This window comes from Rhinichthys klamathensis, unplaced genomic scaffold, assembly GCF_029890125.1.
Source record: "Rhinichthys klamathensis goyatoka isolate OS25496 unplaced genomic scaffold, OSU_Roscu_1.1 h1tg000110l_1, whole genome shotgun sequence".
In the NCBI taxonomy this organism is placed as follows: Eukaryota; Metazoa; Chordata; class Actinopteri; order Cypriniformes; family Leuciscidae; genus Rhinichthys; species Rhinichthys klamathensis.
This window is the reverse complement of record NW_026606648.1, coordinates 1311782-1327344: the sequence shown is the minus strand read 5'-3', so window position 1 is coordinate 1327344 and position 15563 is coordinate 1311782. Positions and strand designations below refer to the sequence as shown.

The following is a 15563-nucleotide window of genomic DNA, read 5'->3' as shown; positions in this document are numbered from 1 at the left end:
TTCAATTAGCATCCCTCCAACCATCCAACATGTGTATAACCGAATTACGTTTATCTGTTGACGCTGCATTTGTCTAAAAGCAGAACAAAATATCTGTTCTCTCCCCGCACAGGAAAATGCTTAACTCTTCTGAATGTCTTTGGGTTTTTTCAAATGGTCTTGTATAGATAGGATGATAAAAGTGTGCACAGAAACAATAATGCATTCAGTGAGACAATCAATTTACTTTATAACTTGACCATAAAATACCTTTAAATGACTGTTGATCTTTTGTCTCATCGTGGTAGAACAACCTGATTTCACCAGAATAATAACATATGTCATGATGTGGAGCTAAATGTTTTAAAGCACATTATGAATTGTCATTCCCCCCCCTCCCCCCTTTTTCCACATGTAATTATTTGCTGATACTCAGAATTCATTCTAGGCAGCGTTTAGTAGCACTTGAATGTGAATCAAACCTCTGTTTTCTTACAGTATGCATTGTACATCATTTAAAAATGTCTTTAAAAAGGGAATGTCCTTTCCTAAGGAGATTTCTAAGGGATGTTTGGTCAAACACTGTGTTGTTTAATACCATGATATTCCATTGCTCGGGACTTTCCCTTTGGGATTTTCCAGAAATCATTTCTTGTAAGATGTCTTTCTGGTTGTGTTATAGCATTTACACCAGTTTTAGTTTGTGTGTGTATGCTTATTTGTAATTGTATGTTGTTTTTAATCCATGTTTTATTTTAAGGCATTAAGTAGATTTTGTCCTGTGTGGATGTGTCAATGTTTACTGAGTAAAATAAAATGGACTTTACAGAAACCCCTGAATACAGTATATGCGTCTGTGACAGAAATAATTCACAAATATATATGTGTGTGAATACTGTATATATATTTCTTAAATACAGTGAGAACAGTAATATTGTGAAATTATATTCCTGTGATGGCAACGCTGAGTTTTCAGCATCACATTATCCCTCAGAAATCATCTAATATTCAGATTTTTGTGCTCTAGTAACATTTCTTATTATCAATATTGAAAAAAGTGCTTTTTTTGATGAATAGAAAATTCTAAAGAACAGAGTTTATTTGAAATGAAATAAATTATTTTATTCATTATATATAAATTAAAGTAAAATAAATCTTACTAACCCCAAACTTTAGAAAAAATGTAGATGTGATCTTTCCATTCATACTTGATATTTAAATGAGCATATAAAAATAAGAAAAGCAAAAAGTCTACATTTAAAAGGTTAATATCTTTATATAAGTCTTAAAGAACACCATCATTCATGCATAATACAGTCTCATGAAGCCAAATCCCATGTCTTTTCAGAGTACCAAGCCTAATTTTTGATTCATAATCAAATACAGATCGATTTGTGAGATCAAGGACAGAATAGGAGCATCAAAATGTGATTCATTTTCTTCCTGTACTTGTTAAGTGCCCTGTGCTCAAACACCAAATCTGAACTCTTGAATGATCCGAATCATTTAAAGTCATTATTCCTCACAATGCAAATCCTATTCCGCCTGTAAGCTGAGCATTGTCAGTTCGACCTATGAGTAATGAAGCCTTCGTATCCTCGTTTTCATTCGTGAGGCTGGTACGTCCATTTCTGCAGAGAGAAAGCATTCAGGCTCAAACTGAGACAAGGATGTGATTCTGAGAAGATTCATCCACTCAAAAGCTCTCTGAGATCCAATCATTTGATAATTAGAGTCACTCAAGCTAAAGCGTCGCTTCGGTGTCTGTTCAGAGTGACCGTGCTTGGCTTATATCTGGCTTTGACACAGTCCAGAAAGCTTCTTAAGCAGATTACCTGTCAAACAGACTCCACCGAGGAGCAGAGAGGACGTTTTTTCCACAATGTGTACATGAGCAGCAAACATCCAGCACCATTATGCAATGAAATGCCATGAAATGTGAGTTCTGGGCCAGGCTTGAATGGTTAATGCACTGATGAAGATGACGATGATGGTGGTAGTGGTTCATCAAATGACAAATTATACGCACAGCTCCATTAATCTTCTGCATTATTAGGAATTTCCCCTCTGATCCATCCATTAGTATTCAGGTGCGAAAGCATTTCTTGGCACTGATGTTTGGTTTGTGTTTTATGATTTCTGCTCTTCAGCCAAAGCTAGTTCTTCCACGTAGACGCCAATTTATCAGTTCGAACTCTATTGAGTGGTGGTGTCTCATCTCTTTTGTTTTTGTTTTTTATGAGCCCTCACTATCTGAAAGTTAACATATATTTCTTTATCTCTCGCCCCACTTTTGGTCCCCTTTTTCATCCTGTCATAGACACAGCCATGATCATATGGGTTACGCTGCCACAGAAAGAAAACATTCAGTTTGAGTTATGAATAAAAGAAGCATTAGTACTACTGCAAAACATCTGTGTGAAGGGATTTTCATTAGTAAAGGAGAAAGCGGCAGCTAAGCAAAGATATGTTTATTGAAGGCTGCTGCAAGGACATGACACCGCTTTTCAATACAATATAATAAACTATTTAATAGAGAATATAAAGTGCAGATTTTCTCAGAACTGTGTTTTGTCAAGTGAAAATGGATTCAGGAGAGATTGGATACTGATATAAGTATAAGAATTGCTATCTTTACTTTGCCTTGTGTTTTTACAGTGGACACACTGGAATTGAGGCATGATGTGTTGATCCCAACAATGAAAAATGTCCCATGAACAGCCGTATGTTTATATACTGCATAATATACTGTTGCAGGGTGAATTTTTATGAAATATGTCCAGGTGTTGTTATTGTCAACTAAAAGTAAGACTATTAAAAATATTTTTTGTTCATTTAAATATATGAACAAAAAATATTTGTAATAGTTTTAGTTTATATATACACACACATATATATATATAAAATAAGTATTTACATTTCATGGTAATATTTGTTGTATTGAATTTAATTTGTTGACTAATAAAATGTTTAGTATGGGCACTGACGATGATTCATTACTGCCATAGTAATAAAAAAGAGGGTTTTTAAATCACTATAATTTTGGAAGAGTAATGTGATTCATTGTGATGAAAATAAATCATAAAATCATAATTTTTGAACTTTTGATTTTGGAGTGAAATATGATCGTGGACATTTCTCCATGAGATTCGACAACACATGGTCAGCTGTGTGGAGCAAAACTGATTGACATATTTACCTGTCTTTTGGCAGGGTGCAGTTTGATTCTGTAGTCCTCTCTCTTCCTTTTCATCCTGTGAAAACCAGTTTAGAAATTGAGTGACGGTTTACTCTAGATGACAGACATTAAAGGCCACTTAATCATTTTATTAAGGAGCAGCAAAGCAAACACTGCCGTATGGAGATAGGCTCGCTTCACTGCAAAATAACAAACTGCACACTCAGTATAAAACTTCGTGAGGCTGGCAGCAAGTGTGCTGGACATATGGTGAAGGCGAGGAGGGGACGGGATTTCACAGCCAATTATCTGAGAGACCTCTTCACAAAGCAGATGCTTATATCTTCATACCTAATGAAAGCTATGGGAACTGCATTGTTCTTCAACCTTCACAACATGAACGGAACACAAGTCTGCGCTATTATACCAGCAATGAATCTGTTCATACTTACTATTTAGTTATGTAACCTCTAATTACTTCCATTTAAAAAAATAAGAAATTATGCTTTTGGCTGTGTTTATCACTTGCTAAAGCAAATCCTCACGAGGTGGATTGAACCTGAAGTGAAAAAACATCTTTATGATTAATAAAGTAAGATGACATATACCTGTTCAGCCACGTCACTAATAAAATCATCAGAAGAGCGACAGCAACCAGCCCTCCTCCAATATACACATACAGCATGTAATGAAGACCCTGCAAATCTGAAATGAGAGACACATTTAAAGGGTCGCTGAATCCTAAAACACATTTTTTGATATGTACAGGTTGCACATCAATGAAAACAACAATAGCGCTCATTATGGGAAAAGTGTTTTTTTTTGGAGCCATTTCGTTCTGGTTTGAAAAGCAAAGTTGAACCAACTTCACGAAAAATGAAGATATGCCTATGCGTTAATTCTAAGTGGTGATTGGCTGCTTCGGCTGGAGAGTAGCCTACATCATCAGTTTCAGAGCATTTCTCAGCATTTATTCATTAGAATTAACTTTTTAATTCAATCACTGCGCTGTATTATTATGCCTGAGATCGCATCAATTCAAAAGACAAAATACTGTTTTAGCGCTGTTCGTTCACACAACTGTTCAAGTTCGGACACACGTGTAGTGTTCCTTTCCTCAGTACTGCAACACAAAAGTGTTGTTGGCATTCTCCCCACGATGCCGTTAAAGTTAAATTTGAGTACCATTTTAATAAAAGCTGGACGACTTGTGTTGCTAAATGTCATGCAATTACTTTACAAATATATTGTATGGTGGAGAAAATGCTGTATTACTTTTACCATACTATATAACAATGATTCGTTTTCTGTTGATAAAGGTATCCAAAAAGTTGCTCGCATGTTTAATAAAACAAAGCATCTTTGGTGTTTTCATGGTTTCTATGGAAGTAAAACCAGAAATCGAGGGTAGCGGGGATATGACATCATTGACAGGCGACGCAATGACACGGGACGTTACACTGGTTAAAATTGCTGATTTCTCTGCATTTTAACATTATTGATTAAACATTTGGGATCATGTAGGTACAAAATTCATCAAAATATATAACATTGTTCTAGTGGTTTTTGGATATTTTAATCCAAAAATCTTACATATTGTGCCTTTAATGAAAATAAATCTGCGTCTCAACTCAAGCTACTGCTACTGTCAACTCAAGCTAAATGTGCATTTCCAAGAGACAAAATATGTAATATTACACATGTAGTGTGGTGCTACCAAACCAGGTGCTGGTGACACTGCTCTCAAATTGACAGAAATTTTGCTAATGACCGTACCTTAAAGGAGAACTCTGGCGCAAAATGAACCTTTGGTCTAATAACACATTGGTACCTAGTCAACCGTTCTCTGAGATTTGTTTTCATGATAATCGAATGTAAAGAGTTGTATCTCTATAAACTGTTTAGCATATAACGCTAGTATATAGGGCATAGAGTAATGAAAAATAAGAATCGCTTGTTAATACCGCTAACAAGGCTCAAAATAGCCCCACACTAACACGGTAGCATAATGAGGGTCCCTACATTCACAAAAACTCGATGGATTACCCACCATTTTGGTTTAGGACAGTCAGTTTCATATTTTGTGCTGCTAACCCTTAAATGCATGAATGTTTCGCCAATCATTATTACATATTCTGGACTTTAGCGACCCGGACTCTATCTAACACGGATGACTCTCTCTGCTGTAATAGTACAAAACTCTCCTGATATTTTAATAAAATTGACAAAGGAATAAAATAAAGCATATTTCGTTACCTTTTGGAACTTCTAAGAGTTCAATTTGAGCAGATGTTTTATACCATCATCATCACAGTCATCGTCAGAGCTCATTTCCCAGTACATTCAGCATCTGGCTCATATTGATTGTGTTCAGTACTTGCTCTGCAGTAAATCGCTCAGCCATTTCAAGTTTTGCTGATGATTCTTGTTATATTATTTAAATTTTAATTTGAAAATTTCGTTAAAAGACCTGAGGTATGCGTTTATGGGTTTAAACAATTTTTGTCTGTAAAAATTCATAACATTTTAGTATGGCAGTGGTTCTTAAACAGAGGGCCGGGGCCCACTAGGGGGCCTCAAGATAAGCTAAATGTTACAAATAACAAAACAAGCATTAAAATAAGCTATAACTAAGCTAAATATTAAGATATATCTTATTTCAATTCAGCGCCAAACGTTTTGATTATAATTATTTTGTTTTATTATTATTTAAGAGGGCAATGGGGGGCTTTCAGTCAAAATGCTTGAGATCTGTTTATTTTTTTTTTTTTTAAATAATTATCATCCTTTTTTAACAGAAAATGATTGCATGATAGGGTTTTTACTTACAAACACTACCATTCAAAAGTTTGGACACATGAATGCCCTTTGACTGGTACTGGTCATTCTGTGTGGACAAAAAGGTGCGGAAAGGAAAGACAGATTTTGTAACAGTCCCATCCTTGTCCTACCTTGAGCAGGTAGAGTGGTCAGCAGGACTGTGGTGGACTGCACGCCGGCGTCTGTGCTGAAGTTGCAGCGGTAGAATCCTGCGTCTTCTTTAATGATGTTGGTGAGGTGTAGACTGACCTCCATAGCATCACTGCAGTTCACTCGTCCTCTACTGTCGAACTCATTCAGCTCCACTCCTTCGCTCAGCATCTGACACGTTGCTATGATATTGCTACTGCCCTCCTCAATGTTCAGTTTCTCTATGCTCACTTGTAAAACCTCACCGTTGTGGACAAGGTCACATTTAATGGTCAGGTTGTCGTTCTCTGCCACCACCAACTTAGTGTCCGGTTGAATAGAGATGGTGGTGGTGATTGCTAGGAAAAAAGTAGGAGAAATGTTATACAAGATCAATAAACCTTATGTATGTTACGTGTTCTGTCTTCCGGTTTGTTTTTCCACAGCATGAAGTTAAAATTGTACGGATTTATGAATGAACCGCTCATTTTCAACATCCTTTTGACATCCTCTTCAAACATTACAATGCTCATAACTTTCATTAACTCTACCATTAGTAAATCCACTAAACCAGCTACAGTACATACTCTTCGATCTATCGCAAAAACAGAATATCAAGGTTATACCTATTGAATTTAGTGCTTGACCAATATGGATTTTTTTTTATGGCTGATATCTTAGAGAGCAGGGTGGTCGACATAAAGCCGATTGGCTATATATGATATCACGCGATTTCATTTAAAGACAGTAAATAATACATGGATAACAATTGCTGCAATAAAAATGCATTTACATTTATTTAACACATTTACTAAATTAGAAAAATGTATATCCATACGCAAAAAAAACGGATAAAAAGTAAATCTGTAAAATAAACAGATTTATATGTTTTACAGAACGTCTTAATTCTGTGATCCTATTTGGATTCACCAAAGATTGGGGTTCGTGAAATTAAATGTTTATTACATATTCTAAGACTTGTTTAGATGATATACATGTATATGTATGTGAGAAAGTGTTGTAGCGTTTGTTTTTTTATTACTGACGATAGAATAATAATATACCATTCGATTTCTTTAAAGTTACCATGAAATCAAAATGAACAATTTCAGGGTTTTTTATGGAATATTGCAGTATTTACTATAAATGATTTATCTGTGCATATAATTTTTTTAATTCATGTGCCCTCATAATTTTTAATCAAAACAACTTCCCCTCTCTCAAGCAACGACATCTCTTCTCTGATGATGTGTTTACTGGCACGAGGGCGGGGCAACCTGTCAATCACATGACATCACAGCAATAGAAACCCAAGCAATCCAACAAATTCCTGATGGACAAAATCAAATCCCACCCTACATTTTTCTTGTTCGAGTAGCCGTTTCACTCGGAAATACGTTACAATAGGAAAGAAAAGACTATCGCAACTTGCTTCTCATGAAGAATATTCTAGATAGAACTGTTAAACAAAACTAACGCAGGCGGATAATGGGTGCTGCGGATCTGTAATGCTGAAGATGGCAAAAGTGAAATGGTTTCAATCACCTGTATTTTCGACAAATGTGTCTTTTGTCCATGAACCCTGAGGATATGTCTGCAGAGAGCAATGATACTGGCCGATGTCATCCTCGGTGACGTTACTTATGGAAATGCTGCCATCCATCTGGGTGGTTTTCAGAAACTCCACTCTACCGTCATAAGATGATTCGAAGTTGGTGCCATACTGAGGGTGATAAATAGCTAAAGGTTGTGAAAGAGACTTTTTAGTCCAAGAGACCATAGTGAGCTGGCCAGTCCACGGACACAGGCAGTCCAATATCATTCCCTCCTGCAGTATGACTGTTGATTCTGGGGCTTTCATCTGAACAGAGTCTAGAAGATCATTGCGGAAATGTGGGAAGGCAGACACAGATTAAAAAAAAAAAAAAAAAACACAATAGGGGGAATATTAAGTAGGAATATTGTATTACTTACACAAATGCCAATAAAGCTATTGTGAATTTGGAATACAAAACCATCTCAAAGATACATAATTCCACATTGTTTTTTTGTTATAATAGATTTCAAAACTAATTTGTTAGAGATTTTGCAAAGAAGTCAATGAAATACACTACCATACAAAAGTTTGAGGTTGGCAAGAATTTTTGTTTTTGCACAAAACAAAAACACACCCTGGGCTCATTTATTTGATCAAAAATACAGTAAAACGTTGATATTGTGAAAGATTATTAATTTAAATATATATTAAAATGGCACATCTGTGTTTTCAGCATTATTACTCGCATGATCCTTCAGAAGTCAGTCTAATATGCGGATTTGCTGCTCAAGAAATATTTCTTATTATTATCAGTGTTGAAAAGAGTGCGGTGTTAATATTTTTGCTAAAACTGACTTTAAGATTATTTGAAAAAGTTGAATAGAATTTTCTGTAACATTCTAAAAGGATATAAAAATATTTCAAAGGTGACAGTAGACACTTATATTATTATATAAATATTACATCAAGTACAATGATTTTTTTTCAGATTTGTATAAATTTAAAATTACCATTCTAACTCTTTTATATACTGCATATGTGTGTATTATAAATGAATAATATATTATTAATATATGTATATACATTTCCAGGCTAAATCAACAAAAAATTGTTGGTTAAATAAGTATTTTTTTAGTTTTATAAGGGTACAAAATATAATGTAACCAACAACCACAAGTACAAATGAAAGTTACTTTCAATGTAACCACATATCCTCCTTTCCAAACTAAGCAAAATCAGTTACTGCAGACGTTTCCTTCAATAAGTCTATGAAAACTTTTTTTTTAATTTATATTCGTCATCAATAAACAGTCAATTCAACTCGTACGTAAACAGGAACACTGTTTATAATGCAAGAGAACAGCCATTCATGCTTACGCGTCCTTAAATATAGATATAAATTACCAATGCACAAACAATTGCTTATAACAAACCATTTAACTACAGCCGAAAGTTCCTACCTTTGCTAAAAAACTACATTACCTTTCAGAAAACAGAGCGGCATCATGAGTACCAAGAAGTACCAGTAATCCTTTTGTACTGCCACCATCTTGCTCCTCTGAGACAGAATGAATACAGCATTGACAGGACTGAGGCGACCACAGGCACTATCTGTGTTCAGCTGCAAGAGTCTGCAATCACCTCCTCAACCAGCGGTTAAACACTGTTACAGAGGAGGTGTTAAGTTCACCAAAATACAATGACCCGAATTCTAGCCCACAGTTTTTTTTTGTTCTACTGAAACTGAAAGAGCGGATTTGAAACCAATCTCTGAATTCCCCTATGATAAGAATACATCAAAATAAAAGTAAAACAAAAATAACGACCTTACGTGATTCATCCATAATTGGATAGTACACCCAAAAATGAAATAAACTTTGGATGTACTAGTCCTTTACAGTGCAAGTGATAAATAATTATTGAGATTTCATCATCCAGTTATACCGATCTGACAGCTAGAAAATGGAGAGGCGTCTACTGTAAAACCAGTCCATTTATTGATTTGCTACAAAACAAAAATATACAAAAACTGTTTCATAGTATGTACCAAAACATAAATATACATTCACATTATTAGGTGACTTCAATGACCTCCATCACCAGTGAGGCACTTAAGAGTTGAAGATGTGTGTGAGATTTTTCAGGCACTTCAGAAGATAGATGTTCAGGGGTTTGTCACTTCTGTGCTCTTCTTCTACACGAACAAATAAACAGACAGACAGACAGACAATTACCACACACTCACAGAAAACGATCCAATCCTGATGTATCTACTGCAGTAGTATCATCTGAAGAGTAAAAACGAGAGGCTCTCCTATGATCAAACTGAATATATTCGCACCTTTCCTGGCGGACACGTACGCCTCTTCAACTTTCAGTCTGATGGAAGGACACTTCAAAGTGGCCTTTGCCTTTGCAAGAGGAGACATGCAGGATGGGAAGATAAAGGGTGAGACAGATCTCCAAGTGTGTGACTCACATGTAATTTGTGTTTATAAAAATGATCATGAATAGTGTCTTATTTCTTTGAATCTAGTACAACTATTATTCCCAATAATAAATTGAAGGGATAGTTCACCCAAAAGTGAAAATTCTGTCATGTCGTTCCAAACCCGTTTCTGTGGCTTAAAACTGGTAGTTGCATAGGCTGTCAATGGAGGGCCAGAAAGCTCTCAGATTTCATTTAAAAAAAATCTTTATTTGTGTTCAAAAGATGAACGAAAGACTTACGGGTTTGGAACAATATGAGGGTGAGTAAATGATGACAAAATTTTCATTTTTGGGTGAACTAACCCTTTAACTGTTTGTAAAAAGCATTATATAACAACTGAATGCCACTGAATAAATGATGTTACCTTCTGATTGTTGTGCAATAAAGCCCAAAGTGCTGAAGCTCCTATGGTACGTATATCTGATGAGCTACTACTCAAACAAGAGACTAATAGCTCAACAGCTTTATCTGAAATACAAAGACATTTTTATATATACATATATGTAAATGTAAATATGACACACAAACATATATACACACACATATATATATATATATATATATATATATATATATATATATAAACACACACCACATACATACTGTACATACATACATATATCAATGTTTAATAAAAAAAAAGTAATAAAAATGGCATTATTGGTGGTGTGGATTTGCACAGTTTCACACTGTTTTATGAGTACATTCACATCATGTCAAGTCAATCATCTCATTTCCTTCGCTTTCTATAAAAAGGAATTGGGCGGAAATGTTGGTGTAATGTGTAAAAATATTATCACGCCGTTGCAGCTATTGTGACACATCTGTAATTCAGTGTTTATGTGTGTGTATGTGTTGCCATATCATCATCGTACACGATGAACAGCTAAGAGAGATGAGTGTTTGTGTGTGGTGGATCACTTTTACACAGGGAGTGTTAAATTCATCTTAACAGGCTGGAGTCAGTCACAGACCAAAAAAAAATATATATATATATATATATGTTATATATATTATATGTTATTATATAATATATATATATAAATATATATATATATATATATATATATATATTATATTTAATAAAATTATTAATTACACCTAACATTATTCCTATTTTGGTAACACTTTACAATAATGTTTAATTTGTTAACATTAGTTAAACTAATAACGAAAAATACTTCTAATGCAGTGTAACGTAGTTCGTTGTTATGGGAAGGAGGAGGCGGGAACTGGCGAACATTTAAAGAATAATAAATAAATAACTTTAATAAATAAATACTAGTAAACTAGTTTATTTATATCCCCTCACGGTCGATATAAATAAACAATAAAATAAAAAATAAAACTAGCCACACAGAATAAAACAAAACCTCAAATAAAACAGTCCAGACGTCATTCCTCCTTTTATGCTTCCGCTCCTCCGTGAGAGATACGAGACTGATGCGTCACGCAGGTGATGCTCATCATTAATCACGACACCGGCCTCGCGCCGCTCTCTCACGGCCCTCGGCCTCGTCCTGCTCGCCACATGCAGTTTTTAACAAAAAGTAAAAACTGCATTAGAAGTATTTTTCGTTATTGGTTTATAATGTTAATATATAACATATATATATTAGTGAACAAAATATTTTATAAAAAAAAAAAGAAAAAAAATGTGTGTATTATTTTTATTTTTGGTCTATGACAGACTCCAGCATGTTAAGATGAATTTAACACTCCCTGTGTAAAAGTGATCCACCACACAAACACTTATGGCAACACATACACACACACATATACACACACTGAAGTACGGATGTGTCACAACAGCCGCAATGGAGTGATAATATTTTTACACATTACACCAATGTTTCCGCCCAATTTCTTTTTATAGAAAGCAAAAGAAATGAGATGATTGACTTGACATGATGTGAATGTACTCATAAAAAAGTGTGAAACTGTAAATCCACACTACCAATAATGTCATTTTTATTACTTAGAATTAATTATTGATATATGTACTGTATGTGTGTGTGTATATATGCTGGGACGCACACACACACGCCCAATTTGACATGTCCAATCCACCTAACCTGCATGTCTTTGGACTGTGGGAGGGAAACCAGAGCACCCGCAGAAAACCCACACTGACACAGGGAGAACATTCAAACTCCACACAGAAAGGACTTAAACCAGGGACCTTCATGCTGTGAGCTGACAGTGCTACCCACTGAGCCACCGTTCAATATTCACGAATACATTATTAAAAACAAAAGTTGTATCTGTTAAAGGGATAGTTCACCCAAAAATGAAAATTCTGTCATTATTTACTCAACCTCATTGGTCCAAACCTGTAAGACTTTCGTTCATCTTCAGAACACAAATGAAGATCTTTTTGATGAAATCTGAGAGCTTTCTGTCCTACGCACATTTGAGCTTCAGAAAGAACCAATGAGGTTTATTCTCGCGTGTCAAGCAGGTTCGGTTGAGCTTCTGTTTATGTTCACTGATCAATGTTAATATGTGAATAAAAGTCTAAATAAATTTGTATCATATAAAGCGGACTAAACCGCTTAATTCATGTGGATTAGTTTTATGATCTCTTTATGAACTTTTTGAACCATCAAAGTGGTAGTTGCATAGCTGTCTATGGAGAGTACAGAAAGCTCTCATCAAAAAGATGACCAAAAGTCTTATGGGTTTGTACGACATGAGGGGGAGTAACTAATGACAGAATTTTCATTTTTGGGTGAACTATCCCTTTAATATTTAATATTGAGCTTATATGAACAATGAACAGTATTTTTTATTAACTAACATTAATAAAGATGAATAAAAACAGTAACAAATGTATTGCTCATTGTTCGTTAATGCATTAACGTGAACTAATAATGCCTTATTGTAAGTGTTACTATAATGTTTATGTTACTTTTGGGGAAAAAACAGGTTGATGTATCAGCTAGGCCAATTATTCAGACAACATTTGGCTATTTTGTAAACCATGCCTGCTGAGCCTTATTAGAGACTGGCATTGGCATCAACCACTCAAAAAGAAACATGTTGGTCGACCATTAACATCTAAAACCCTGTTAATCCAGCGCTCATACCGTTGGCTAAGACTTTGGGCTTGTTAGCGGAGCAGAAGCAGATGTTGTGGAGAATGAGCAGGATGGTGGGTTTAGTGCTCGAGTGTTTGGACTGGGCCAGTTCGACCAGCAGCTCCAAAGCCCCTCGGAGCCTGAGGATCATCTGCTGTCCGTCCTCCCCGAACGACACGTTCAGCAGCAGCCTGAGCCACAGGGACAGAGGATCCCCTGTCGAAACGCCACCTCGACCACCTGCCTTAGGCATGGGGAGAGACAGGAAGTTCTGCAGGAAGTTACTCTAGGGAAAGAGCAAGAAATAAGCTTTTGTTGACACTTCTCTTTGTGAATTTCTCTATGAAACTATAAAGTGGATTTGCAACCAGAAGTTCTCAACTCTATTATTTACTGTATAGACTGAAGTGGTTCTATTTATTTCTCCCCTGAATTGTCTTGTTCAAACATTAGCCAGTGAGTTACCTTCAGCAGTGCCCCTTTGCAGTCCCTCGAGATGGCCAGGTTGGCCAGCAATGAGAAAGCCAGACTGTGGATGCTGCTGTTGTCAGGGGCAACCTGGGAGGCCAGTTTCATCACCCCATGCATCAGTGAATTTGTGACCGCAGTCTTAGGAAGAACAGCCTGAACTGAGCCAGAGCTACAACTGCTGCTGCTACATAAAGCACTGCATGCTGAAAGAGAATGAGGGACAGACAGACAGAGAACTGTTGATAAGTGTTTCTTATCAGAAACCATCCAAAACCCTAAAGATTAGGCCAAACCCCTTGCATACATTTTTTTAGCTTTAAACACGTTGCCACACACAGACACGGTCCCATATTCAGCAAGGATGCATTAATTCAGTCAAAAGTGACAGTAAAGACTTTTATATTGTTACAGAAAAAAGAAAAAAGAAATTCAACTGTTGATGATAATAAGAAATGTTTGATGAGCCAAATCAGCATATTAGAATAGATGTGGCACTGAAGACACAAGTAAATTCAGCTTTGCCATCACAGGAATAAATTACATTTTTTATATTTCACAATATTACTGTATTTTTTATCAATATATATATATATATGTATATGTATATATATATATATATATATATATATATATATATATATATATATATATTGGTGCTGCAGTGCCCTTGGTGCTGCAGAATAGTGCTACAGGAAACACGGCTGGTGATATAAAACCACACAACCCTTTTTCACCTTTTTTTTAATCTATGCATCTTTACTGCCTCAAAATATCACTGCGCAGTTGTGTAACAATGAGCTTGGAAACTCAATGGAAACTTACATTGTATTTTAATTCTTAATATATCTAGATAAAAATGTATTTCCTCCAGATCTAACAATGCTGCATTTAGTACAGTGTCAAAACCACTAAATGTCTCACTTCTGGGTAAGTTGACAGACATATTTTTAAGAATAGAATGGCTGCAGGTGAATCATTTAACATTATTCTACTGGATTATTGAGAGAACTCAGCAGGGTTTTGCTTGCAGAATAAATCCAATATTAATCGGCCAGATGAAAGAATGAGGGTTGTGTGTTGCAGGTTAATGAATTATACAATAAAAAGTGACACAGGACAGAGTATGATGGGAAGGACAATTGCTGGAGGGCTGATTCCATAACTGATGAACCAAGCTCATGAACTTTAAACATCACCTGCTGTAAGCACAGACCTTGAGAAACACCACACATGAAGCACGCTATTGTAGCCTAGTGCTGTTAAACTATAGTGACAGCCTAAACGCACACACAAATATAGGCGAAAAAACACATGCGCACCCACACACAGACGTATACGTACAAACTGACTATACGCCCATGCATTGCTGGCTCTTCACAGGTGTGAAGCCACATCCTGTGCTTAAACACAGCTTTCCATGAGCTCAGATATGTGACATTGAGCAATCATTGTGTTTAGGCAAACACACTCACGAATAGACACTTTCATGTACAAAAGTAGTCTCTCTCACTCACACACACGTGCAAATGCTTTCATGTGTAACCGCCTTGCTCTCACACACACAATGCAGTTTTTTAAAGATTAACGTGTCGTACAGATTTATTTTTTTAGTGTCTGAAGGATGAATTTCTTCCTAGTTTTCTCCTAATACATAATATTTAAAGAAAAGGGAGGTACTACAGCTAACAATCATGTCTAATATAATCAACAGTGGTTGGTAATTGTCAGACCCTTTTCTTATGAGGTTGTTATAAATAAAAATGCTTCTAACTTAAGGCTAAATTCTAAAATGTTAAATGCTATTTTAATATTATATTTTCATCATTTTCATTAGAGGTAGTGTCCATTAATTTCAGATTTTGCTTTTTAAAGGGGTCA

General features: G+C 35.5%; 2 protein-coding genes across 3 annotated transcripts in view; both read right to left on the bottom strand.

Moving 5' to 3' along the window:
* Positions 1-1235: 1235 nt before the first annotated feature.
* cd226 (CD226 molecule) lies at positions 1236-9531 on the bottom strand. 2 transcript variants are annotated; one of them, XM_056254094.1, is made up of 6 exons: positions 9126-9531; positions 7652-7978; positions 6109-6465; positions 3766-3862; positions 3179-3233; positions 1236-2325 (listed from the first exon to the last, which is right to left on the bottom strand). In XM_056254094.1, exons 1-6 carry the CDS (start codon positions 9190-9192, stop codon positions 2194-2196), a joined length of 1035 nt encoding a protein of 344 aa, XP_056110069.1. In that variant the 5' UTR covers positions 9193-9531; the 3' UTR covers positions 1236-2193. The 2 variants fall into 2 exon arrangements, with proteins under 2 accessions (XP_056110069.1, XP_056110070.1); XM_056254095.1 differs by having other exon boundaries at positions 1236-1610.
* Positions 9532-9618: 87 nt separating this feature from the next.
* The window catches only part of rttn (rotatin), a 57980-nt gene continuing 52035 nt past the window's right edge, over positions 9619-15563 (bottom strand). The window contains exons 45-49 of the mRNA XM_056254096.1: positions 13680-13888; positions 13224-13500; positions 10499-10602; positions 9985-10054; positions 9619-9837 (exon numbers count right to left, since the gene is read on the bottom strand). Of these exons, the coding sequence (XP_056110071.1) occupies positions 9755-9837; positions 9985-10054; positions 10499-10602; positions 13224-13500; positions 13680-13888 (743 nt within the window). The 3' untranslated portion in view covers positions 9619-9754. The remainder of the gene's footprint in view (positions 9838-9984; positions 10055-10498; positions 10603-13223; positions 13501-13679; positions 13889-15563) is intronic.

Excerpts from the sequence above, each read along its gene's own strand:
- cd226 (XM_056254094.1), bottom strand. The coding sequence starts at position 9,192 with ATGGTGGCAGTACAAAAGGATTACTGGTACTTCTTGGTACTCATGATG. Across the intron at positions 7,979-9,125 it reads GCCGCTCTGTTTTCTGAAAG|ACTCTGTTCAGATGAAAGCC; the intron begins GTAATGTAGTTT and ends ATGATCTTCTAG. Across the intron at positions 3,234-3,765 it reads TTAGTGACGTGGCTGAACAG|GATGAAAAGGAAGAGAGAGG; the intron begins GTATATGTCATC and ends TGGTTTTCACAG.